The following is a 23,874-nucleotide window of genomic DNA, read 5'->3' on the forward strand; positions in this document are numbered from 1 at the left end:
CAGTGAAGACAAAAAAAGTCTGAGCTGATGTCAGTTGACGTGATTGGTGTTGAAAGCAGCAATAGAGGAGACTGTTGTGGCTGTGTGGTGGATTCACTGTTGCCCATCAATCATCTGTAATTGTAAAAGTCCGCCAGACAATTGCTTGTTTCATGGCCTCCGCGGGGAGCGGAGCCTTCTCCCTCTACAGGGGTTAGGTCTGGGACAGTCACAGGGGGAGTGGTTCGCTGCTGTCACGGTTGTTGGTGATGCGAAGACCATGGTGCTGCATAGATTTGGGCCGCATGGTGGATTGTATGTGCTTTGCATGGTGGATTGTATGTGCTCCAACCCCCTGCATGGGGGTTGGAGCCCAGAATGGGCATTGTTGTTCTCGTTTACTATACTAATACTTACCACTACTTACCTGTTTCCAGTTAGTTATCAAACATGAATTCAACTCTGGCTACCTCTGCACATGTGCAGTATGCATGACATTGTTGATTACCTTAAGGTTACAAGTCTTTTACTCTGTGTCATCAGATATTAAACCCCAGCCCTCCCATGTCTTCTGCTGTCTCCGAATCCATCTGTGCGTCTCAATTTGTGCGATTGGACTGAGCAAACAGCGACTGGCAAGTTTTTGATCCATCAGCCGCTGTGGCCATCGGGTGATGTCAGCTCAGCTGTCTGTACAGCCTCTCTAAGAAAAGACCTAAATGATTCATTCTCCAGCCTCCCTGACCCACTTAGCCGCCGCTGCTGCTCCTCGCTCTTTTTTTCCCCCAGACGATCGTGCCACCAGAGAATCCTGTTAATAATTCACAATCATGACTGTGAGTTTGTCAGCTGATATGGGCCGCTCTGTTTCCAAGGAAATCCCAGAGTCAGCCACTAAGCTGGTGGGTCAGTCAGTGGATTCATCAAGACAACAGCGAGCACTCAGATGCCGAAGTCAGTGAGAGAATCTCTTTGCTGACACGTCCTGTTATTGCGTGAATCCTTTCTTCATTGTCCTCTGTTGCATTTCATTTGATCCACTTTCTAAATGGATGAAAATGGACTGAAATGTTCAAATTAGCTTACATTCTCAAAAGAAAAACTTTGTTTATGACCAGCTTTAACCCCCACTAGACCAGAGGCCGGCTCAATCCTAAACAAGTTGAACGATTTTCAGGGCCGATTTTCAGGTTTACTATTTAATGTGCTCTGCTGGTTGTTTAGAGTGATGAACAGTTTTTATGCTGCACATTCTGTTGCTCGGTGGCGCTCAGCAGCTACTGCATGAGGGATGTTTGACCCATTTTCAAAGTGCTGAGGAAGCCAATTGGAAAATAACAAGAAGTGTTCAGCATGCAAAATACATTTAAAAACAATAGTTGATAAGTAAACTGCGAAAACAATGAAACAATGTCCTCAAGGCAAGGAGAAACTGGAGTTACACTCTCATCCATCTGGGACCTAATCCCCAGAGTGTTTGCTAAATACATGCAGTGTGTATGTAAACAACCATATATACAGAGGAGGGACCAGGAACTGTTGTATAACTGTTGTATGTAAGCATCATACTGTTTTTTTCTAATGACAGTAACTGAGAGATAACTATAGGTGCAATGGTGTTATCATCAATAACATGACCACAAGAGTGTTTTCTTTCATAAATAACACGAGTGATGATAACGGCAACACATGGCAACGAATGTAAATACGTCAGTGCGTTTACATGCAGTTTAAAAAACCCAATTATATTCGGGTTGAGGCAATACCCCGTTTCTCAAACGCCATGTAAACACCCTGCCCCAGCTAAAATCTGAGTTCTCATACCCCAGTTAACAGAACCAGAACACTTGTGATCATCCTGAGCTTTAGAGAAACACTGTAGATCATTTCATCAAAGCTCATCATCTACACCGTCTGTTGTATCGGGACCTGTGATGAAGAGACCAGTTAAAAAAAGAAGCCACCTATCACAGTATCAGAGTCACTCAAGAGTGGATGACTCATTCTGAAGCTCAACAGCTCATCATGGGATTTTCTTTCAGGAGCATGCTCTGCTCAGACACTCAAAGTTCAGTCTGTTTGCATTTTGGCCCTATTTACCGCCGAACCCTCAGTTCTTTGCTGTTTAGATCCCTGCCTCGCTAACCCCACTCGGGCTTTGGTCCCGATATTTATTGTATCACAAAATGGTTTTTTTTAAATCCACAATGACATCCACTAAATATTTGACCATATGTGTGGTGATGTGATGATGCCGTGACACTTGTTCTGTGCTGGCGCCCTAAAAGCTGCCAAGGCTGACAAGCTGCATGTCCTTCCTTCTGATCAGGTTACTGACCTGGGTGTCTACTCTCCTGGTTACAGAATCCTTTATGAGGTGACACGATGCCACGGGGGCTGGCATTTTTCACCTGCCAGCTATGATGAGGAGTAAATAAGAAGGAGTTCAAAATCCGGCCCAGCCCTGACACTGCGAGTGCAGTTTTGTAAACATCATCGGCGACACCTTAAGAGACGTGTAAGCGGGTGGCGCTGCAACTCCGAGGTTTTGGCCTAGTGGTTGGTGCGTCGGACTCCCATACCAGGGATCGCGGCTTCACGTTTCGGTGATTGAAAGTATAGGGTTGGCTTACTGATGTTTCACTCCAGGTGTGACACAACCAGGTTAAACTGGGATCAGACTACAAACCTCGATTGAGCCCCCTGAGAATCAAAGGAGGAATCTGGTCTGCAACCTTGGTCTGATTAGCTGCTAGTATGAGGGGTTTACAGAGCCATTCTCAAACCTCCCGACCTGCCCGCAGAATCCATGAGGCCGCTCCAATAATATTCAACCGTGTTGGATCTAAAAAGTATCTTCCGAGCAGAACCGATGTGAGAGAGTCGAGCAGCCGGCAGTGTTGCCAAGCTACGTTGCGAGCAACACTGTCAGCTGCTCGACATAATTTCATCTGTTGAAACGGCGACCGCCAAACAGGCTGCTGAACGAGTGCGGTGGACAGCTGCGCTGGAGGAAAGGCTTGTCCACATGCGTCCCCTCAACTATTTTCTCACCCGGACTCATTGCTTTTGCTTTAATTTTTTTATCAATGCAAAGCATTATTAGCGCAAAAGGTCCCACTACGCCAGTCTCCATCTTGTTTGTTTTGTTTGCACCTTCTTCCTCATGAGATCATGTCAGAGAGGTGACGCGAGGCGGTGGGAGCGATGATCATAATAATATCCTGTAGTGTTCGATGTGCCATTATTTTCAAATATTGTGTTGTGTGCATGTTTGCGATTAGAGAATACCTGCAAAGAATCTCCTCTATTACGTGATGCACCTGATTGAAAGTCGGTCCGGATTTTAAAAACTCCTGTTGTCTGAGCTCAGCTTTAGTTTCCAGCTTCCTACTGTATTTAGTGCCTTTAAAACTCAACAATAAAAACAGTTTTGTGTGTCTTTTGATCTTATTTGCACAGAGTTACCGATAAGCATCTCTTGTTTTTTTAGTAATTTGCTTTACTCTCTGAGAATTGAAGTTGCACTGTCCACAGGCTGATCTGTATCAGTTGGTCTCATGACTGGGCCTTTTCGGCGTTCAGGTCCCGGCTTCGTTTTACCTGCGATATGAATGTGTTGTGAGATTTAAAACATCAATTTTTTTTAAAGACAGATTTCCAATTGTTGCTCACCGGACAGTGTCACTAACATTTACACCATCATCATAATAAAAGAAATTGTTGGAGAAATGATCACAATGTTTTAAATCAATAGATCATTTTATTCAGTCTTATGTGTTGACTCAGGCAGTAACTGTCTCCCATCTGTCTTCTTATCAGCTGCAGCTGTGATGCTCCGCTTTCTCAGAATGCGCTTATTGTCTCCACAAACACAAAGTAGTATCTCCAACTGTAACAGCGTGACGCAGGAGGACCTTATTTTCTCCGCCATGGTGACTCGTAGTATCGGAGCACGGTTGATGATGGCTTTTTATAGTCAGCGGGCACACGCGTAACGTCGAACCGAAATCTTTGAGTTTCCCATCTCAGAGAAGATCAAGTCAGAGTTCAAGTTTAAGTTCAGAGTTTTTTAAACCTGCTTACTGGAATACACCCCTGGAGACAGAGACATTGTTTTTTTATTAATTTTAAAAACAGGTTTCTTTGTTGTTTTAGAAGACGATTCTGAGAAAGAGAGCATGCAAATGAGCTGATAATACATACATACTGATAATACAAATGGGACTTATTATGCATATTTTTTTATTATTTTTTAAAAATAGATACGGGGAGTCGAAGCAGAGACCTGCTAGTCACAGCATTCGTGCATATGTGGTCTGCACCCTAACGATTCGGATATCAAGTCACCTCCTCAAAAGGCCCCTCTATTTCCTAGTTCCTTTGGTTCCACGGAGCCTTGGACGTTTCCATTTTACATTCAGTACTCATGAGACATCTTTTTTTATCAACTTTAATTTATATACCATAAGTAAACAAGTGTATGGAGGTTTAGTTTCAGAGGTCACAGGGAGGTTATTCTTGCTAAAATACTTGTTTCATGAGAATACAAAACCCCTTGACATGGTTGATTTTTCGTAGTGTAGCAGTTAAAGAACTACCGTGGCGGAACAGGTTTTCTGTAGACACAAAGAGGCCTGCATAGGCCGCTGGAGTTCTGCTTTGGCTGCAGGTGAGGATCAGGTGTTACATTCTGCCTTGTCAGCTACTGGCTCGTCACCCTTGGTCTGGCGTGGATCTGCCCGGGTACAGATGGGAATGTGATATCCATGTACTCAACAGATCTCAGAGAGAAACTGTTGACATTAGACTGAAAGACGGGAAACCAAAGCCCGACGGCGCGTTGTGGAGTCACGTGGTCGCTGTTATGTGAAAGACATTGACAATGTCTACTGAGCAAGAATGGACCAAAGCATCCAGCCCAGAAGACTCTCAAGGGCAAATTGACGAGGGGAGCATTCTGATGGAAAAAAACTGAATGCCTGGTTATTTATCTCTGGGTTGTCAGTTTGCTCCGATGCTCACAAATCAGGGCAGTGCTCAGATGCAGACTGTTGAAAAGCCAGCAGGTGATTGTCTTGATGTGGAGCCTCTTTAGTGAATCATGTCCCATCAGAGATTTGTCAGACCTCATGTGGATGCATGATGCTGCTCTTGGGAATGTCAGCACACCCAGATCTGCATAATGTCTTACAGTGTGGCATGAGGACATTTGTTTGTCCTAAGACCAGGCTGGACATTGCTCTGCTCTTTCTACCCTGAATCACAATTATCTGTCAACTGGAAGAAGACAGTCAGGAGGAGAACAAAAGCTGTGGACAAAAATCCCCATATCAGGCTGCACCCACCTCTGTCCACCCACCCAACTGTTACTGCACAATGCCGTTGCTACAAAACAAACAGAACTGATCAATGTGGCATTTATGGCTGTCGTTATTGCTCTGAGTAACATATGTCAGCTTCAAGTTTGTTGGTTAATTTCTTATGGACAATATTACTTAATGTTTAATATTGCCAGAAAAAAGGGACAAAGTCTGAGCAACGTTTAACTTGTGTGAAGTACTTCCCACCAGAGTGAATAAATAGACAGAAAAAATTAAACAATCATCTGCAAGACCTAGGAGACAAAGTTTTCCGTGAAACAATAGGGGCAGAGTAAAAAATAAAATACCCAGCAAAATTTTAGGTAAAAATATAAGCAAGTTTCAGTTTAACCACCCTCTGTATAAAATGAGATAGCAATGTGACTTAGTCTGTTTTTTGTTTCTCTTTCTTCAGACGAGTGGGGAAAAGGTGAGTCGGTTGAGCCTTGTGGACTTGGCTGGAAGTGAGAGAGCAGCAAAGACCGGAGCAGCGGGAGAGCGACTGAAGGAGGGAAGCAACATCAACAAGTACGCATCAAAAAATGAAAGAAAAGTGAAACGCACATTCACAAACTCACGATCGTCTGTGGCTCCAAAGGTTAGCGAACGAACGACTGTACCTTCTGAGCCACAGACTATCGGGAGTTTGTGAATGTGCGTCAAGACACCTAACCCTAAATGGCCTTTGGTGGGTCTTCTGGCAGTGTATCAATGTGTTCGACCTGAACCCCAAATTGTATGCTGATGTTTGACCCTGGTAGTTTTTTCGTAATCTGCACTGAACATCACAATTTTAGATCAATTGTTGTGAATTTTGTGCCATTTATTTGGATTTAATCTCCCTGCAGAAACTTTTTTTCCACTTTGAACAGCTGAAACAAGCTTGATGTTAAAGCATCCAGACACACAAACACAGGTGCTCATGCTAAAGCAGGGACCGGGTGACGCCAGGTCCATTAAGTAAAATGGAAAGCACTTGTCCTCAGTGTTTTTGTCTGCATGTGTGTGTTTGTCAGGTCGCTGACGACACTGGGCCTGGTGATCTCGGCGCTGGCTGAGCAGGGAACGGCCAAGAACAAGAACAAGTTTGTCCCTTACAGAGACTCTGTTCTGACATGGCTGCTGAAGGTACGCACGCGATAAACGTACATGTCTGTCACAGATGCAGGAAAGTCATTCTCTTGTGCCTTCTCTTCATTTTCTTGTAAAAATAATTTCGTCCCCCTTTTCTCCCTGCTTCTCTCTCTGCCCGTCTCCAGGACTGTCTGGGTGGCAACAGTCGCACGGCGATGGTCGCAACAGTGAGTCCAGCGGCAGACAACTACGAGGAGACGCTGTCGACGCTGCGTTACGCCGACCGAGCTAAGAGCATAGTCAACCACGCTGTCGTCAATGAAGACCCCAACGCTCGCATCATTAGGGAGCTCCGAGAGGAGGTGGAGAAACTGCGAGTACAGCTGACCCAGGCAGAGGTGAGTCGTCTTTGAAATCTTTGAAATCAGCATGTGAAAAAAAACCCTCTGCTTTCCCCTGCTCTCATCCGCTGTTTTCTTTCTCCAGTCTTTAAAGGCTCCGGAGCTGAAGGAGCGTCTGCAAGAGTCCGAGAAGTTGATACAAGAGATGACCACCACCTGGGAGGAGAAGCTTCGCATAACCGAGGAGATTGCACAGGTATGACTCACAAAAAGGCAACCAAATCTTAGAATTAAAGTTTTCTACAGATATTTTTCCTCATTGGGTTGATATGGGATTATTACCCTGTGTAAATTTGATGTTTGTCCTTTTGTGTGTGTTTCAGGAGCGTCAGAAGCAGTTGGAGAGTCTGGGTATTTCTCTCCAGTCCTCAGGGATTAAAGTCGGTGATGATAAAAGTTTTCTCGTCAACCTCAACGCTGATCCTGCTCTGAATGAACTGTTGGTGTACTACCTGAAGGTACATACACACCCGGTCATCATGCCCTCTCTTTTTTTTCTTTTATTTACACACAATACCAACCAACACAGCCAAAGATTTACACATCTCAGTCGCAACAAAAAGTCTTTACAAACGGGCTGTTTGGATCATACAAAGTGATGTTTCATTTTAATGACTAATGGGGTGGTTGTCACCTGACTGACAGTGGCTGCTTGTGGATAACAATGTTTAGAGTGGAAGAGGAGAATTAGATTAATTATACTACAATTTGAAAGCATAAAACAGCCTTTCAAGAAAAAATCAGGGGATGGGCTCGATCAGAACAGATAAAGTAATTACAAATTTTTTGTAGGTTTTCCTCCACTTAGCTTGATTTGGTCACGTTTATTTATTTGTCTTAATTCTCAGTGGAAAAGATCTTGTGATATTTTATACTCTTGTGTCTCAGGAACACACAAAGGTGGGCTCGGCCGACTCTCAGGACATCCAGTTGTGTGGGATGGGTATCCAGGCAGAACACTGTGTCATCGACATTATGGCGGACACTGGTGTCATCCTCACGCCCTATCGCAACGCTCGGTATGTTATATAACAGAGGAAGAAATTGCAAGAGAGTCTTTTGGTTTGTTGGGAGAGCAACTGACCAACACTGCAAGGATCAAGAATTCTTTTACCAACAGAAATATCAGATTTTAAGCATAAATCCTAATGCCACTGCTTTTTAAAAAAATTGTTTTACAGGACATGTGTTAATGGTTCTCCAGTAACCAGCGCACTGCAGCTTCACCATGGCGACCGAATCTTCTGGGGAAACAATCACTTCTTCAGGTAATTTTAAAAACAAACCCTAAATGTTTGTATGATGTTTGGAAATTTGAATACTCTGATGGTTTTTTATATCGTAGAATATAATTCACTCTTTTAGTCATTTAGTCATTTTAGATAAGTCACGAGCATTATTTTATATACAGCATATTTTTTTACTCTGATTATGTTAGTTTTATAAGACACACCTAGCTCCTATGTATCTCGAATTTCCATCATATCACAGAAATCAAAGATGATTAGAATACTTTGACAATTAGGTTTTAAGCAAATGAACCAAATGACACCAACGATCAGAGGTGTTAAACCGGGCATCCTACTTGCAGGATCAACCTGCCTAAGCGGCGTTGCCGCGGAGCAGAGGACGAGGAGGGCGAGGGCGGTGTCATGAAGAACAGCGGCAGCAGTGAGCAACTGGATGCAGATGGTGACACGTCCAGCGAAGTGTCTAGTGAGGTCAGCTTCTCCTACGAGTTCGCCCAGACAGAGGTCATGATGAAAGCCCTGGGCAATAATGGTAAGGAGATGTTTGGAACATTGTATATCTACGTGCTGCAAAGACAGAACGTCTGGGTTTTTTAAAACTTTTTTTCTTTCGTGTCCATCAGACCCCATGCAGGCAGTCCTCCAGTCTCTGGAGAGGCAACATGAAGAGGAGAAGCGCTCCGCCCTGGAGCGACAGAGGCAGATGTACGAGCAGGAACTCCAGCAGCTCCGAAAGAAGCTTAACCCGGACCGTTTGTCCACGGGCCAATCCGGAGCTCCGGCGTCTGGCCAGCAAGGTCCGGGGCAGCAGTCTCACTACCGCAGCCTGGAGCGACTCAGCATGGGAGGGATGAGCCATTCCACCAGCGCCCAGAGCAGACTGAGGCAGTGGAGCGAGGACAGGTGAGCGTGTCTGTGAGAGTGTAGTTGTGCGAGTGCTAGTAGTTTTGATAAGCCGAGGCAAATTTAACATCCTCTTCTTTCCCGACGCCTCCTGTAGGGAGGCGGTGCTGGTGAGGAGTCTGAGGAGGTTGAGGGAGCAGATCGTGAGGGCAAACCTCATGGTGCAAGAAGCCTGCTTCATCTCCGATGAGCAGGAGCGTCACACCGAGTACAGAGTCACTCTGCAGATCCCATCGGACAACCTCAACGCAAACCGCAAGGTCTCGTACACAAACACGAACACACCCGTGCGCTGGTTTCCTGTCTTCTGATTTGTTCTTAGTCCATAACGTAATTATATCCGTGTTTGTTTGTGTGTGTGTAGAGGGATGCTGTGCTCAGTGAACCAGCGATTCAGGTCCGACGTCGTTGTCGAGGGAAACAGATCTGGAGCCTGGAGAAGATGGAGAACCGTCTGGTGGACATGAGAGAGCTTTACCAGGAGTGGCAGGACTACCACCTCCATCACCATGACAACCCAGTGAGTCAGCTTGATGACCTAACCATGTCAAGTCTTATAATAACTCTGCCTGGTCACTATGACCGCACCATCAGTAAGTAAGGAGTGCACAAATACCATATGTGACTATTAATTATGTAATTATTATGATGCCGATTTGTGATTAAAACATCATAGTAAAAATATTCTCCTTTCCCCCCAGGTGATGCGCTCATATTTCCGTAGGGCTGATCCCTTTTTTGACGAGCAGGAGAACCACAGTCTGATTGGCGTCGCCAACGTTTTCCTGTCCTGTCTCTTCTACGACGTCAAGCTGCAGTACGCTGTTCCCATCATCAACCAGAAGGGAGAGGTAGGGAGTCACATATGGGTGACGCTGAAGGTTGAAAACCTAAAGAATTGCATTCATACAGTATATCCTATAATACCCTTAATATCTTATGCTCCTTTTTTTTGTTTTTCCCTCCTTTTATTCTGACCTTCCTCCCTCCTTTATTCTGAACGGGTGTAAATCAATTCAAACTTATCATTAGATTAGCCAGATGTAATCAAGTTTGTCTGTGGTTTCAAAAACCCACCAAGAAGCGTCCAGTGAGATATTAGTTCCACTTTAGTGATCTCTGTGACAATGGAGTGACTTGCAGATCAGCCGAGGATGATTAAGTCAATGGATCATAATCGGCACCAAATAGAGGGAAAGATGTCACAGACAAAAGTCACTTTTATAGCATAATGTTGTTCCTAGAATGATAATGCATAATTCCAATTGGGTGAGTAAATGGTTAAGTCTACTGTTCACAAGCTGGCATCCTCCAGGCCTCACCTGTTTTCTGTGTTTCCCCTGTGACCAGGTCGCAGGGCGTCTCCACGTGGAGGTGGTGAGGGTCGGGGGCGGCTTAGAGGAAAACATAGCTGGAGGAGATGAAGCGGACAACAACCAAGACACTGAGATCCAGGATCGCAAACTTGCATGCATGGTAAGTAGGATGGATCATCGGAGAGGAGTGTGTTACACACTATCCATTCCTGCAGCTTTGTTTCATACCTCAAGGAGTACTAAGTGTGTTTTGTCACATTTTATTTTCAATATAAATGATGTTTAAATGACCTTTGCCCCCGTCTATCCTCCTGCAGATTAAGATCCTGCAGGCCACTGGTCTTCCCCAGTATCTCTCCAACTTCGTCTTCTGTCAGTATTCCTTCTGGGACCAGCCTGAGCCAGTCATTGTGGCGCCTGAAGTCGACCCGTCGTCCTCTTCACCCAGCACTAAGGACCCACACTGCATGGTGGTGTTTGACAGCTGCCAGGTGGGGGGCTTATTTGTCTTATTATCCATCTAATAGCTTGCACGGATCATGTGTGGGTTGTTCTGTGTGAAACAGTGGAGGGGGGAGTGGTCACATATAGGTTGTCAGTATGACACTGGTCTCTCTGGGTGCTGTAGGAACTGGCCGTGTCGGTGACCGAGGATTTCATCGAGTACCTCACAGAAGGGGCAGTCGCCATCGAGGTTTATGGACACAGGCAGGCAGACGCAGGCAGGAACCCCGCGCTGTGGGACCTCAGCATCATCCAGGCCAAGACGCGCTCACTGCGAGACAGGTAGACACTCGAGACCGGCAACTGATGGAAAAAAAACAACAATGCTCTGTTGTTTCCCAGGTGTATTAATAATGTTTGCATTTGCAGATGGAGTGAGGTTACACGTCGTCTGGAGCTGTGGATTCAAATCCTGGAGATTAACGAGAACGGAGACTTTGTCCCGGTGGAGGTGGTTCCTGCTCGAGATGTACGGACCGGGGGAATCTTCCAGCTGCGGCAGGTATACGAGCAAACCTCAACCAGAAAAGCTGACTTCTTAAATATTCTAAACATTTACAATCCTTCGTTCTCTCCCTGCTTATCTCCAGGGTCAGTCGAGGCGGATCCAGCTGGACGTGCGTTCAGTTCAGGACTCGGGCACCATGCCTCTGATAGCAGAGATAGTGCTGGCCGTGTCGGTCGGGTGCGTGGAGATCAGGAACACTGCAGTGAACCAGGAAGGAGACGAGATGGACAGTTATCAGGTAGACCAGTTGAATACAAACCTGTCTACTGTCAGTTTTTCCTCCTTCAGTAAGCCTTGAATTGACTTACAGCTGAGATGAAGCCAAAGATGATTAACTGACCGGTGTGTTGGACAGGAACGAGATCTGGAACGCTTGCGGCGGCAGTGGCTGGCCGCTCTCACCAAGAGACAGGAATACCTCGACCAACACCTGCAGAGCCTCGTCAGCAAATCAGGTAACACAGAAAACACACAGTATACATGTCCTGTTCTTCCACACACACACACACATACGTTCAATTCCTTTTACTCAATCAGAAACCTACAACAAGGCCTTTGTCTCTGTAATTCTCAGGGTCATAGTGGTCTATAGCTCGCAGGCGTCTTCAGAATTAGGCCAGTTCAATATTGATCTTTTTTAGTGTATTAAATGTTTGAATGTCGTCATGTGCACAGAAAAGACAGAGGACGACATAGAGAGGGAGGCTCAGCTGCTGGAGTGGCGCTTGACTCTGACAGAGGAGAGGAACGCCGTCATGGTGCCCTCTGCTGGCAGCGGCATTCCTGGAGCGCCAGCTGAATGGTACAACACACACGGCAGGATGTGTTTGTGTCCCTGGTTTGATTTGTTGAATGTTTCCTTGTGAGAGAGGCACAAAGGTACAGACAAACACACATGTTGATCACTAACCTGTGATGCATCTGTGTTCACAGGGTTCCTCTGCCCGGCATGGAGACTCATATTCCCGTCCTCTTCCTGAACCTCAAACGTATGTCCCTTTTTTGGGTGCAAAAAACAGATTCCTTCTGATCCACACGTGCTTCCAAGCACACAGACGTGACTTCATTATTGCATCGTGATCTTTGCCGTGAAACTGTAAACATTTTGTCAGAATAAAAGCAATAGTTCATCGGCTGAGAAGTTTGTGAACAAGTTGATCTCTGTTCTGCTTTACAATGTTTTTTTGTTGTTTTCTTTGTTTGTTCTTTGCAGCTGATGACCTCAGCTCTCAAGACCAGTTTGAGGTTCCTGAGGCTGGAGGTTGGGATGCCACCCTGAGTGGAGAAGATGAGGACGACTTCTTTGACCTGCAAATTGTAAAACACTATGATGGAGAGGTGAGGATTAGGGTGTGGCATTTTCCCCACAGTGTAATAAACTTGTGACAACACCGTTGTTTGGCTCAACATCTGTGGCGCTCTCACTATGATCTGTGTAAGATTTGTGTAAATTTATTTGCTTTGTTTCCTTCGTTCCGTTTCCTTCGTTCCGTTTCCTTACCGATACGTCACCTGTGTGTGCCTGTGTGTGTGTGTGTGTGTGTGTGTGTGTGTGTGTGTGTGTGTGTGTGTGTGTGTGTGTGTGTGTGTGTGTGTGTGTGTGTGTGTGTGTGTGTGTGTGTGTGTGTGTGTGTGTGTGTGTGTGTGTGTGTGTGTGTGTGTGTGTGTGTGTGTGTGAAGTGTGAAGTGTGAAGTGTTAATGCCAGACCCTGCCACCTTCATCAGACAAAGTTTGCAGATTGCCTCATCAATGTTATTGTGGCGTCAGGTTCAATCTGAAATGTTGCCAAATAGGCTCTTTGGCTTTTCAATTTGACACCGAATCCTCTAACACTGTCTGCCATCGCCTCCCCCCCCTCACATGACAATACTCTGCTGCTCTACGGCTGCACAGAGCCAGAGACACTTTCAGTTTATAACAAAAGCATCAAGTAAGGTATCGGACCTTTTTATTTGTTGAACATAGGCACTACTGCCGATGCAAAATGAACCGAATGGGTTTTATGTCAAATTTTTTATTTTTAAATACAGTTGGCCATGTGGGAAAGTTATGTATTTGTCCTGTGCCTGAACACCGTGTAACACAGACTACAACCCTAGTGAAGATCGAACGGCATTAAGTAATGTTTGTGAGGACTTTCTGCTCGAGTCTCTATGGCGGACAATTTCATTAACAATTTGTGTTTGTCAACCCCAACAGGTGAAAGCAGAGGCATCGTGGGACTCCACCATCCACGAGTGTCCCCAGCTCAGTCGCGGTGGGGCATGGCCCGAGCAGAGGGTCTACCTGACAATCAGAGTGGTGGTTCAGCTCAGCCACCCCGCCGACATGCAGCTGGTGCTGAGGAAGAGAATCTGTGTCAACGTCAACCCCGGTCGGCAGGGCTTCGCCCACAACTTCCTCAGAAGGATGTCCACCCGCAGCAGCATACCGGGCTCCGGGGTCACGTTCGACGTGGTCTCCAACATCCCCGGGGTGAGGAAACGAAAACATGTCAGGAAAAGTCCGTGTTCGGCCAGGTGGATTACTGAGCAAGTCTTTTATTTAATTCTGCTTTTTGTGTTCTGTGCCATCAGGATGCTCCTGGATCAGAGGATAGGGAGATGCTGGCTCGCGTCGCCGCAAGTGCACACAACAACATGCCTGGCGAAGACGAGGCAGCCATTGAGAAATACCTCCGTAGTGTCATGAGTCTGGAGAACATCCTCACTCTGGACCGACTGCGACAGGTAGATGGAGAAACCGGTAGAAAGGCTTATACACGGTCTCAGGCGGACCAGATAGTCGAGTATACGTTGTCATAAGCATGTGTTTTGGCACACATGGCAAGTTTGTCAAAACATGGAAGTAATGTTGTGTGTGTGTGTGTGTGTGTGTGTGTGTGTGTGTGTGTGTGTGTGTGTGTGTGTGTGTGTGTGTGTGTGTGTGTGTGTGTGTGTGTGTGTGTGTGTGTGTGTGTGTGTGTGTGTGTGTGTGTGTGTGTGTGTGTGTGTGTGTGTGTGTGTGTGTTAGGAGGTGGCAGTGAAGGAGCAGCTGGCTGGCAAAGGGAGGAGCAACAGACGGAGCATAAGTTCTCCCTCTGTCCACAGGGTAAAACACAATGACAGATCTAATAACCTACAATATGAGATGATTCTAATATATTACATCTTAAAATTCATTATAATCTCTCTGTGTGTCTCTCTTTAGCTGTCTGGAAGTAGACAAGACTTGTCCACGACCTGCCTGCTGGATGACAAGGTATTTTCAATATGTAGATAAAAAACAAAACACTTATTTCAGCTCAGGTGCCATGTTTCACTTTGTTCAAAACCAACGTTGGGTCATTTCTCTGCCCCTCAGGTTCGATGGGAGAGTCAGCAGGACATCTTCATGCCCTCACAGTTTCACCGCACCCTCCCCCGCCCAGCCTCCTCCCCTTCCACCTACTCCACCTCCCCTTCGTCATCCACCAGTTCCTTCGCTATGAGCCCCCCGCAGAGTCAGGAACCAGAGCAAGGTAAACCTCCTCGTTTTCACCCACCTCGACCTCTTCTCTGCCCCATGAGCGCATACATACACACACACACACACACCTCTCTATCTTACTCTCTTACCTGTCCTTTCATTCTCCTCTCTTCTTTTTCCACCTGGGTTAATTCATCTTTTCAGAGATTCTATAATCCTTTATTTTTAAGACCCTCTCCTCCTATTCCCCTTCAATCTTTTTTTTCAGTCTGATGTTTCCATACCACCACATTTTGACTCCACACCATCACATTTCATTGTTCACTGTGTCAAAAGCTGAACCTCCATTCTTCCCATTCACTCCTAGCAGACGTGTCATGTAATATCTCTCCTCCTACCTCCTCCCACTGCTGTCAGTTCTCTCCAATCTCTGCTTTTTCTCTAACGCTGTGTGAACACGTCTCCTCTCTCATAATCATTATAGAAGTTTTCAGTGTCTGATCTGTCAGATTTTTTTTTTCCTGTCAGTTGATTCATAGTGATTTCTTTCCCATGTCAGTCGAGAAATCATCTTACTGTGACATATGCTTGAGATTAATTCTGTTTTAGAAATGAACAGAGTTAATTGACTTGTGATTAATTTCTGTTTTCACACTCCAGTGACTAGACTGTTTTTTTTTTCCATTGTATTGGCTCAAACGACCATCTCCACCTGTGCCAGCGGGTGTTTTTTCTCCCGTCGGCCTATCACTGTGTTTGGGTGTTTTTGCCATTTCCTGAACTCGCTTTTCAACTTGAATCTTTCACACCTCCTCTGCCTCCCGCACCTCCTCTCGTTTCCTCGCCTCCTTTCTCTCTTCTGCCTCCTTTTTCCTCCTCACCCCTCTCCCCCAGGTCGTTCAGGACTTGCTGCCTCTTATCTTTCAGTTAAGGCGCTGGTCCCTCAGATGCCGAAACTGCTCAAGTCTCTGTTTCCCGCGCGGGATGACAAGAAGGAGCTGAGACCTTCGCCGCACAGCCAGCAGGTCAGCAGAGACGAGGGTGGTAGAGCTCAGTGACGTGGAGTAAAAACCTTAATAGTGACAGTCATTGAGCCCTTGAGCAAGGCACTTGAATTTCATTTTCTTCAGTGGAACATTTACGTTCAGTTAATTGTGTTTAAATCTGCATTGTAGGATCCAGCTCATGTTGGTGGAAGAATACGTGTTAAAATGTATAATATATATTTATAGTATAGCCCTATTTCCTCGTCCTGATCTTGGGTGTTGTCACTCGGCAGCATGTGCCTCGCATCATGACCTCACCAGGAGGGGACGACAACCGGGTCAAGACCGAGACGGTGAGATTGTGCCCTGTCCTCCCTAACCCTTGTACACGTTGACTTCTGTTTGTTCTATTGCTTCTGTTGGTTGATCAGTTACTTTTAGATAAGACTTGATTGACCCTACATGCTCATATTCACACTGAAACCATTATTGGTCACATTCGTTCCTTGTGTCCATACTGACCGCAGAAGTTTAGTTGCTGGAGACTAACTCTTGGTCCCTATAATGGAAAAAATCTAAATCTTACATTTTCCATAATTCAGTGTTCAGTTTGTGTTGCAGACTTTCTGATTTACAAAATGAAACCAGCCGAGACAAGTGAAAAGGGTCTCTTCCACAGTTATTGTATTTTTAGTAACTCTTTTTCACATTTATATCAAACCATAAACACGGTGTCTCTGGGGGACGCCCACATGATGTGAATAATAATAACTCTGACTGTTTATGGTATGATCTCAGGATTGTGTCTTACATTAAAATCACTCTGGGAAAGGATCTGTGATTGGCCAGTATTTAGAGGAGGGTAAATAACAATCTGTTACCCTTTCAGATTGCATATGTCACTATTATTTTAGGAGTTTTAGAGAGTGTGATTCGGTCTTGTAGCCCAAATTTCATTCTAGAGTCTGATATAAAATGTATTACTGCCTCCATGTTCATTTGTAGTTTTGGTTCCAACTTGATCTGGTCCAGAGTTCAAAGGGCAAATAAGGGGAATTTTACACACACACACACACACACACACACACAGACCATAGACTTTGTTATTTTGTCCCAAAAGATGTTTGATTGCGTTTTTGGCGAAGTCGATTAATAATTAGAGCTGATTATTTTATATTTTTTGCCCTGTCTGCATGTTCTGGTCTGTCCCTCCGTTTCTGCGGCAACTGTGGGTTTTCCCGTAGACCGCCACACTGCAGCCCCCGACCACCAAAGACAGGCGGGCAGAGTTCCCAGAAGTCCCTCCTCTTCCTGTGCATGACCCGCATGACACCACCTCCCTCAGCCCCCTCAGCCAGTCGTCGAGCGGCTACTTCTCCACTAGTGTTTCTACGGTTACCCTGTCTGACGTCCTCCAACCCTCCTCCTCGTCTTCCTCCCTCCTGGCTGCTGAGACTACGTTACCCACAACCCCCCAGCAGCCGGCCGCTGATAGGAATGATGTTGTGACCTCTCCTTCTCAGTGTGCCGCCAAGGTGGCCGCCGTCACTCCGCCCTCCTCGAACAGCTCGGCCAATCACAACAACGTCAGCGCGGAAAACTCCTTCTCTAAACAGAGACTGGTGAACTCGGGAGGAGGAGGTGAAGGGTTTGAGCGGCTGGAGATCTTTATGGACGATGAAGAGCGTAGCCGTTATGACGTTCTGCCTGATTGGCTGACAGTCGGGGCATATGTTACAGCAGGAGGCAACAAAGCGGGCACAGTGCGCTACGTAGGAGTGACGCAGTTTGCCGAGGGAGTATGGGTGGGGGTGGAGTTGGACACACCTGTAGGTAGGTACACAAGGCACCACCAGACAACACACACACACACACACACACACACACACACACACACACACACACACACACACACACACACACACACACACACACACACACACACACACACACACACACACACACACAAATGACAACAGCATCAGAAATCAATTCACACACACACACACACACAGAGCATGGAACTTGTAATCAGTGGTGATGATGTTCACTCTTCTCTCCCTCCAGGTAAGAACGACGGCTCGGTCGGAGGTCACCGGTACTTCCACTGTAAACCGGGGTACGGGGTGCTGGTTCGCCCCGACCGCCTGTCCTGCCGCGATCGCACCTCTCGGCAGGCAGGGGAGCTCGCCCCTCCCGCCCACGTCCCCGTCCTGCGAGGAGAAGCCATTGTCGCAAGGAGGGGGGAGAACCGCAAATCCTGGAGCAGTTGAGACACGTAAAAAACTAGGAGCTGGACGTGAGAGAGAAACTCCACACAGCCCTCCTCCTCTTCCTCTTCTTCCTCCTCCTCTTCCTCCCAGCTATGCAACAGGCGAACACCAGAATTGACTTGCCGCCTGCCCTGCTACAGTAGGAAACTACAACTCTCAACATCCATTCACAGTTACCGGATGGAACCAGAATAAAGACGGTAGAGAGACGGTTCAGAATGAATGCAAGTAATTCAATGAGAGACTACGCACAGTGTATGGAAGTCCGTGGAAGGACCGTTTATCACGTGGGAAGACGACGCTCGACGAGTGGCGGTCAATGGGACGACTGCTGAGAGTGAGTGGAGGCAGCAGCGGCGGGGCAGCGCAGGGGGAGTGGACGCTGCAGACGCAAGATCTGAGATACAGGGACGCAATCTACGCACGTCAGGCATCTGAAAGCATATTTTAAATCTGGGGATGGGGGTTAATATACGCTATTAACCCCCAAAATGTTTTGGGGTCAAACTTTGCTGTGGCTGCTGACCTTTGCTTTCACTTGTGCTGCGTTTGCCCCCCTGGATACAACGTGTAGACCTGAGACTCTGTGTGTCCCACTCCCCTGACCTCTCCAGCTCCGGTCTGCGGACCCGACTGACCCTTTGACTCGTCTCTCCTTCTCAGACTCCTCTTCTTTTCTCTTTGAAGATGAGATTCTCCCAAAATGTGCCTTCACCATGGCTTGTTTTTGTTTTTGTTTCGTCTGTGTATTTAATTTCTGTTCGTCGTGTTTGTGTGCTTGGGTTTTGAGGAGAAACCCTTGTTCTACGTGTGGGGTGATCTCAGGGACTGTAGCGGGGGAAAGGCTAGGGAGGGGAGCGCGTGTGCACGTGCGTGCACGGGCACATTTGTAAATGTTGTGCAGTGTTGACCCGTATGCACAGGTTCATGTCGTCTTAGTCGTGCTAGTGTGAAGGATCAAGATGTGTAGAGCAAGGAGAAGTGCGTCCTCGTGGGACAGAGCCACTGTGGGAGCTTGCTGGTTTGTACTGGGAGGCTTTTAAAAAAGTCGGATTTTGCACTGGAGATGTTGGATAAGAAGCTTGTGTGCGTGCGTGTGTGTGTGCGTGCGTGTGTGCGCGCGCGGTCATGAGGCGGAGAAACAGACACGTTAACAGAGAGAGGCTGGTGTAACGATGGCATTGTCACGAGACTTCTGTAGTGCCTGAGCTCTCTGGATGTCTGGGAAGTTGCCTGGTCGTCCTCTGACACCGGGAGGCGCTGTCCATAGAGTAGCAGTGTTGGTGGAAACAGGCACGTGTGTGCGCCGAGGAAAAATAGAAAGGCGCTCGAGAAGAGGAACGTGTGCTTCTATGCATTTGATGTGTTTTAAAAAAGGAGCTTAGGTTTTTACTTTTTTTTATTTCTGAACGACTCACACAGCTGGGAGAAGGAGCCGAGACGTACGCTCTGGGAGAAGTATCGTGATCGATGCAACATTCCTGAAACATCCACCGGACGGAAGTGAAGGTGATGGGACAGACTTTGGGATGTTTTTTTTCATTTTAAATCAATGTTTTATTGAACATCCTATAGGGGACTTTAACATTTTTATACTGACCTCATTCCTGCGTATTATTTTACGTAGAAGCGTCGGCAGTGCACCGCTGCGCTGTTTGATTCTTTCTAGGTCTGCCGTGAACTCATGAAGAACGTAGACAGGACGTACACACTTGCTTGTAAAACTCTTCCATGAGTTAAAGGGCCACCCCACCAATTTTACGCATTAAAGGGGCAGTTAGTGATTCTACAGCAATACACGTTGTTTTGTAAAAGTCAGCGAATCATTTCCTTACCGTCGGTCAGCTTTCGCTTCTGTGGGTTGCGCCAGAAAAAATCGGGGTATTCGGGCTCAGCCCTGGCTCCGTAAATCGGAAACAAAAAAGAAATGGTGCGGGCCGCGCCACGCAACACTGCGAGCACAGTTGGTAAATGTCACTCATTGACACCTTATGAGACGTGCTCGCGGGCGCAACATCACAACAACAACAAAGAGAGAAACAAGCTCTCTCCAAAAAACGCTTACGGCCCCTTAAAGTCCAGTTTGCTCTCACACACGGCAGCTTCCTCCTCGGTCTGAGAAAATAACCCTGATGACATCATCAGGGTTACTACATGAAGACTAAGGGCAGAAGAATCGGGAGTGTGGAGTTCGATGGACACGCATCCTCATCAGTTGGGGGAGGGTCTGATGAAAGAGCATGTAGATTGAATATCTATGGATTTTTGACGAATCTGATGTTTCGCAAGTTTCCTCACATTGTGGAACCACTGCACTAAATGTTTGGAGACTATTGGTCAGTGGTCAAATTTGGTCGGAGTCCCATAGGGTGCTGATTGGCTGATTCAACAGAGACTTGGCATTAGTTTGGGAAACTTTTCCTTTTACAGCAGCAGTTGTACAGCTCGTATCCTAATGACCACGAACTTGTTACCTGTTTACGGACATGTGACTCACGTCCGATGACTCGGGCGTCATCGTAGGCTGTTGCTGCGGTAACAGGTAATTATTGTACACAAAAGAAATCTGTAAGGTTTGCTGATGTAGCGATGCATATAAAAACATTATCTGGAATACTGTTTGTGCTCAGTATGTCCAAACACTATCTATCATCTTTATCGATACATTTTTATCTCCTTCCTTCCTGTATATCGATGCGTTCCTTGACTTCGAGAAGCGTGATTTTACTATTTATATCGAAGCGCTCGTTACACATGCCTTTATCGCATGACAATTGATGAAGCCTTTTTTATTTGAAGGATTATTGCACAAATGATTCCATGAAGATTGCTGCTATTAGCATTGTAAATTTACCTGTAAATGGATCAACTGATTTATCTAACGCTCTCGATCTCTCACTGTAAAATTAGATTGGAGTTCAATATTAGATTTTTTTTTTTTTATTTTTAATCCCCGACGGATTAAAACTGTGGGAAACTCATGTCGGCGCTTTTGTTTTTTTCTGTGACCAACGTATTTTTTATGAAGAGGTAAAAAAAAATGTAGAAAATGGAGGCACTTTGTTATGTGAGCCTTTGGGAGAAGAGACAGGTCGAGGAAATGTGGAGGAAGCTCTAATGTCGGGAGAAGTGTGAGATGAGAAGACGGAGTCCGTCGCAATATTCTAGTTATTGTCTTGTGTATTTATTTAACCGGGCCTTAAAGCCCCATGACCCCGGAGTTCTCTGATTGGTTGGTTGGTTTCTGTAGGTGGCTCTCTGGTGTGTGATTGGTCGGCAGGTAGTGAGGTGGTACGTAGGTTGGACTCTTGTTGGCTTGACTATTTTCTATATAAAATTGTGGTTCATAATAGTTATGTGGTAACGGAGTGATGGGGTGAAGTTTTCGTGTGCGTGTGTGAGTGAGAGAGACCCCGCTTTGATTCAGTCGTGTCAGCGAGTCCTTACCACGACGGGACGTGACGTGACCACCAGCTGAGAAACGTTCACGCTCTCCCGTCTCTGTGGCCGGTCGACAGACGTTCCCGCCCTGGTCTCTGCTCGGACACGTTTCTGTTTCTAGGGGTTTGAGATCACGTCAGGCTTCTGGATGCTCCTTTTTTTTTTGTTTTTTGTTAATGTGCCTCTGAAACCACGTGAGCGTGTCTCTTCCACACTGTCCTCACGTCAGTGCTTCAGTTCATTTGCACAAAACGTCTCCAGAGGGAAGCGAAGGGAGCTGATTTCTGGAACACTTGTATACGTATGAAGAAAATATAACCAGATTTATTTTAATTTTATTTACAGATTTCTCAACATATCTGTTTTTCATTTTAAACTGCACTTTTTTTCCCCCCTTTTTTAATTTTCTGCTTTCACTTCCGAGATTTCCGAGGTTTTTGTAGAGCAATATTCTGCAGCTTCTTTCCTTCACTCGCTGCTCCACTGCCTTAAAGTAAAAAAAAGATGAAACGTGGTTATGATTTCACATGAGAGCAGGTAACGCTCACAGTAAGTCTCTTCTTCCGTCACCCTCCACAGGGTCTGCAGCATCACATGAGCATCAGTTTATCAGGTGAAGTGTGACGTCGCTGCACACGACCCACGGAGCAACAAGAGCCATCGCAGTAAGGAACTGTTAAAAGAGAAAGAAAACTATCATCAGTTCTTATCGTGTCCATCTCTGCCACTCGAGAGATTAGAGCGAAGCCATCCGCAGTATTATTCATGTGACTGTATCCACCGACCTCACTTCACTCGTGCGATCCGTCCGAGCATATTCAAGAACGCGTATCGATCCGTACGAGTCCTTCTGCTCCTCGGAATCATTCAAGTTATCAAGTTATTTCTTTTTTTCTTCTCGTTGGTTTCTTCCTAAGTGCTTTTTCTTTCGTCCCATATCTTTGTTTTTTGCGTTTCCGGCCCTGCCTTTAAACGTGGCCTTCGAACTGGAGCCCGACCGGGTTTCAGCGGGACCGCTCCCAGCTCTCTGGCTGAACGTGCTGTCCGTGTCCTGGGCTATCTGAAGGGGGAAGCATTCCAAAATCACAGAGACCAATTCTGGTTGCCTATGAAAATAAAAAAAATACATTATTTTAAAAAAGAAGGAAAAAAAAGGGAGGATCTTAATGTGGCAGTTGTGAGTCATTTGGTCACAAGAGCCATGTTTTTATTTCTCTTCAACAAGAGGCAAAGGCCACTGTCGCCCCCTGGTGGCTACTGTCTAACCTCAATCATTCCACACATGTATCCAAGTGTATAATTCCAGCCAGAGCGTCTGACCATCAGTCAGTCGAATTGCAACCTCCACTGCCAACCTGGGGTCACATCAAACCTTTAACATCTTCAAAGTAGCAGGTTTTGTGTTTTTTTTTTAATTTCTTTTTTAAATTTTATTTGTATCGGACAAAATCTTCTGTTCCTGCCTCGGTGGTGAGTTTTCACCTCGCCGCCGCCTCTGTCCCTGGTCCCGTGGTCGTCCAGAGTGTTTCTGCCAACTTCTCCCCTGAGGCCTTAAAGCTGACAAAGCGTCGCACCTGCTGGCTGCATGCAGTTCACTTTCAAATATGTAAAAAAAAAAAACACACACACACACAAACAAGCAATACGTGGCTGTCCGGTGATGCAACAGCCCTTTTAGCATTTTTGTTTTGTTTTCAGACACAGCCGCTCCTCTTGGTGCATTTTAAAGGTATCAACACTCCTCCCTGGTACCTGCAGCCATAACGAACGGAGCGGAATAATAAAGGAAGGATGATAGAAGCTGAAGTGGAGAGTTTGGTGCTTGCTCCCCCCTCCCTGTAAGGTTAGGGTTTGGGTTACGAGGGGTTTTAACGTGACCTTCAACCCCTGCTCAACATTATGAATATATCTCGATCACCCCGACTAATCATTATCAATCATTGCTACTGTTGATTCTGTGGAGTTGGTTTTGTCTTGATGTGTCACGTGTAGGTGTGAGTGCACCATCCGAGTGGTCGTTCAGTGTGTGTATATATGCGCATATTAAGACTTATAAAAAGATCCATCTGAGCACAAGTTGGGGTTTTTATTTGATTAATTTAATGGTTTAATGTAATTCTATGCTGCAATCCAAAGAATAAACCTGTATTATAATACATTTATAATTTTTTTCTTTTTTGAAATTATCTAAATAGGAATCTGGTAAGAAATTAAAAAAAGGAAGATTAACGAGTTTTTGTTCGTTATTTGTAGCAAACTGATGTCATGTTTAAAGAACTGTTGTGGGAGACTGAAATATGTTTATATATGAAAATATTGTCTAGACACACCTTAATGTATTGACTTAAATCTCCTACTTTTCTTGAAACAAAACGTCCACTTAAGGTTTCCGACCACATCTGGCAGTATTAGTGCTTCACTGTAAACA

General features: G+C 45.8%; 1 protein-coding gene across 6 annotated transcripts in view; it reads left to right on the forward strand.

Annotated features, from left to right (window-relative positions):
- The window catches only part of kif13ba (kinesin family member 13Ba), a 51,314-nt gene extending 27,639 nt beyond the window's left edge, over positions 1-23,675 (forward strand). For 5 of the 6 annotated variants that reach the window (XM_035628846.2, XM_035628844.2, XM_035628845.2 and 2 more), the window contains 30 exons: positions 5,758-5,870; positions 6,359-6,470; positions 6,602-6,814; positions 6,903-7,013; positions 7,141-7,275; positions 7,706-7,836; positions 7,999-8,085; positions 8,409-8,599; positions 8,691-8,970; positions 9,068-9,230; positions 9,335-9,490; positions 9,672-9,821; positions 10,321-10,446; positions 10,604-10,777; positions 10,915-11,072; positions 11,160-11,292; positions 11,381-11,536; positions 11,654-11,753; positions 11,974-12,100; positions 12,232-12,287; positions 12,512-12,636; positions 13,499-13,774; positions 13,876-14,028; positions 14,312-14,389; positions 14,489-14,539; positions 14,642-14,798; positions 15,641-15,771; positions 16,026-16,085; positions 16,977-17,565; positions 17,800-23,675. In XM_035628846.2, coding sequence (XP_035484739.1) covers positions 5,758-5,870; positions 6,359-6,470; positions 6,602-6,814; positions 6,903-7,013; positions 7,141-7,275; positions 7,706-7,836; positions 7,999-8,085; positions 8,409-8,599; positions 8,691-8,970; positions 9,068-9,230; positions 9,335-9,490; positions 9,672-9,821; positions 10,321-10,446; positions 10,604-10,777; positions 10,915-11,072; positions 11,160-11,292; positions 11,381-11,536; positions 11,654-11,753; positions 11,974-12,100; positions 12,232-12,287; positions 12,512-12,636; positions 13,499-13,774; positions 13,876-14,028; positions 14,312-14,389; positions 14,489-14,539; positions 14,642-14,798; positions 15,641-15,771; positions 16,026-16,085; positions 16,977-17,565; positions 17,800-18,005 — 4,698 coding nt within the window. In that variant the 3' untranslated portion in view covers positions 18,006-23,675. The remainder of the gene's footprint in view (positions 1-5,757; positions 5,871-6,358; positions 6,471-6,601; positions 6,815-6,902; positions 7,014-7,140; positions 7,276-7,705; positions 7,837-7,998; positions 8,086-8,408; positions 8,600-8,690; positions 8,971-9,067; positions 9,231-9,334; positions 9,491-9,671; positions 9,822-10,320; positions 10,447-10,603; positions 10,778-10,914; positions 11,073-11,159; positions 11,293-11,380; positions 11,537-11,653; positions 11,754-11,973; positions 12,101-12,231; positions 12,288-12,511; positions 12,637-13,498; positions 13,775-13,875; positions 14,029-14,311; positions 14,390-14,488; positions 14,540-14,641; positions 14,799-15,640; positions 15,772-16,025; positions 16,086-16,976; positions 17,566-17,799) is intronic. The other variant, XM_035628847.2, reaches the window with a different exon arrangement.
- The last annotated feature ends 199 nt before the right edge of the window (positions 23,676-23,874 follow it).

This window comes from Scophthalmus maximus, chromosome 4 (assembly GCF_022379125.1).
Source record: "Scophthalmus maximus strain ysfricsl-2021 chromosome 4, ASM2237912v1, whole genome shotgun sequence".
Lineage (NCBI taxonomy): Eukaryota > Metazoa > Chordata > Actinopteri > Pleuronectiformes > Scophthalmidae > Scophthalmus > Scophthalmus maximus.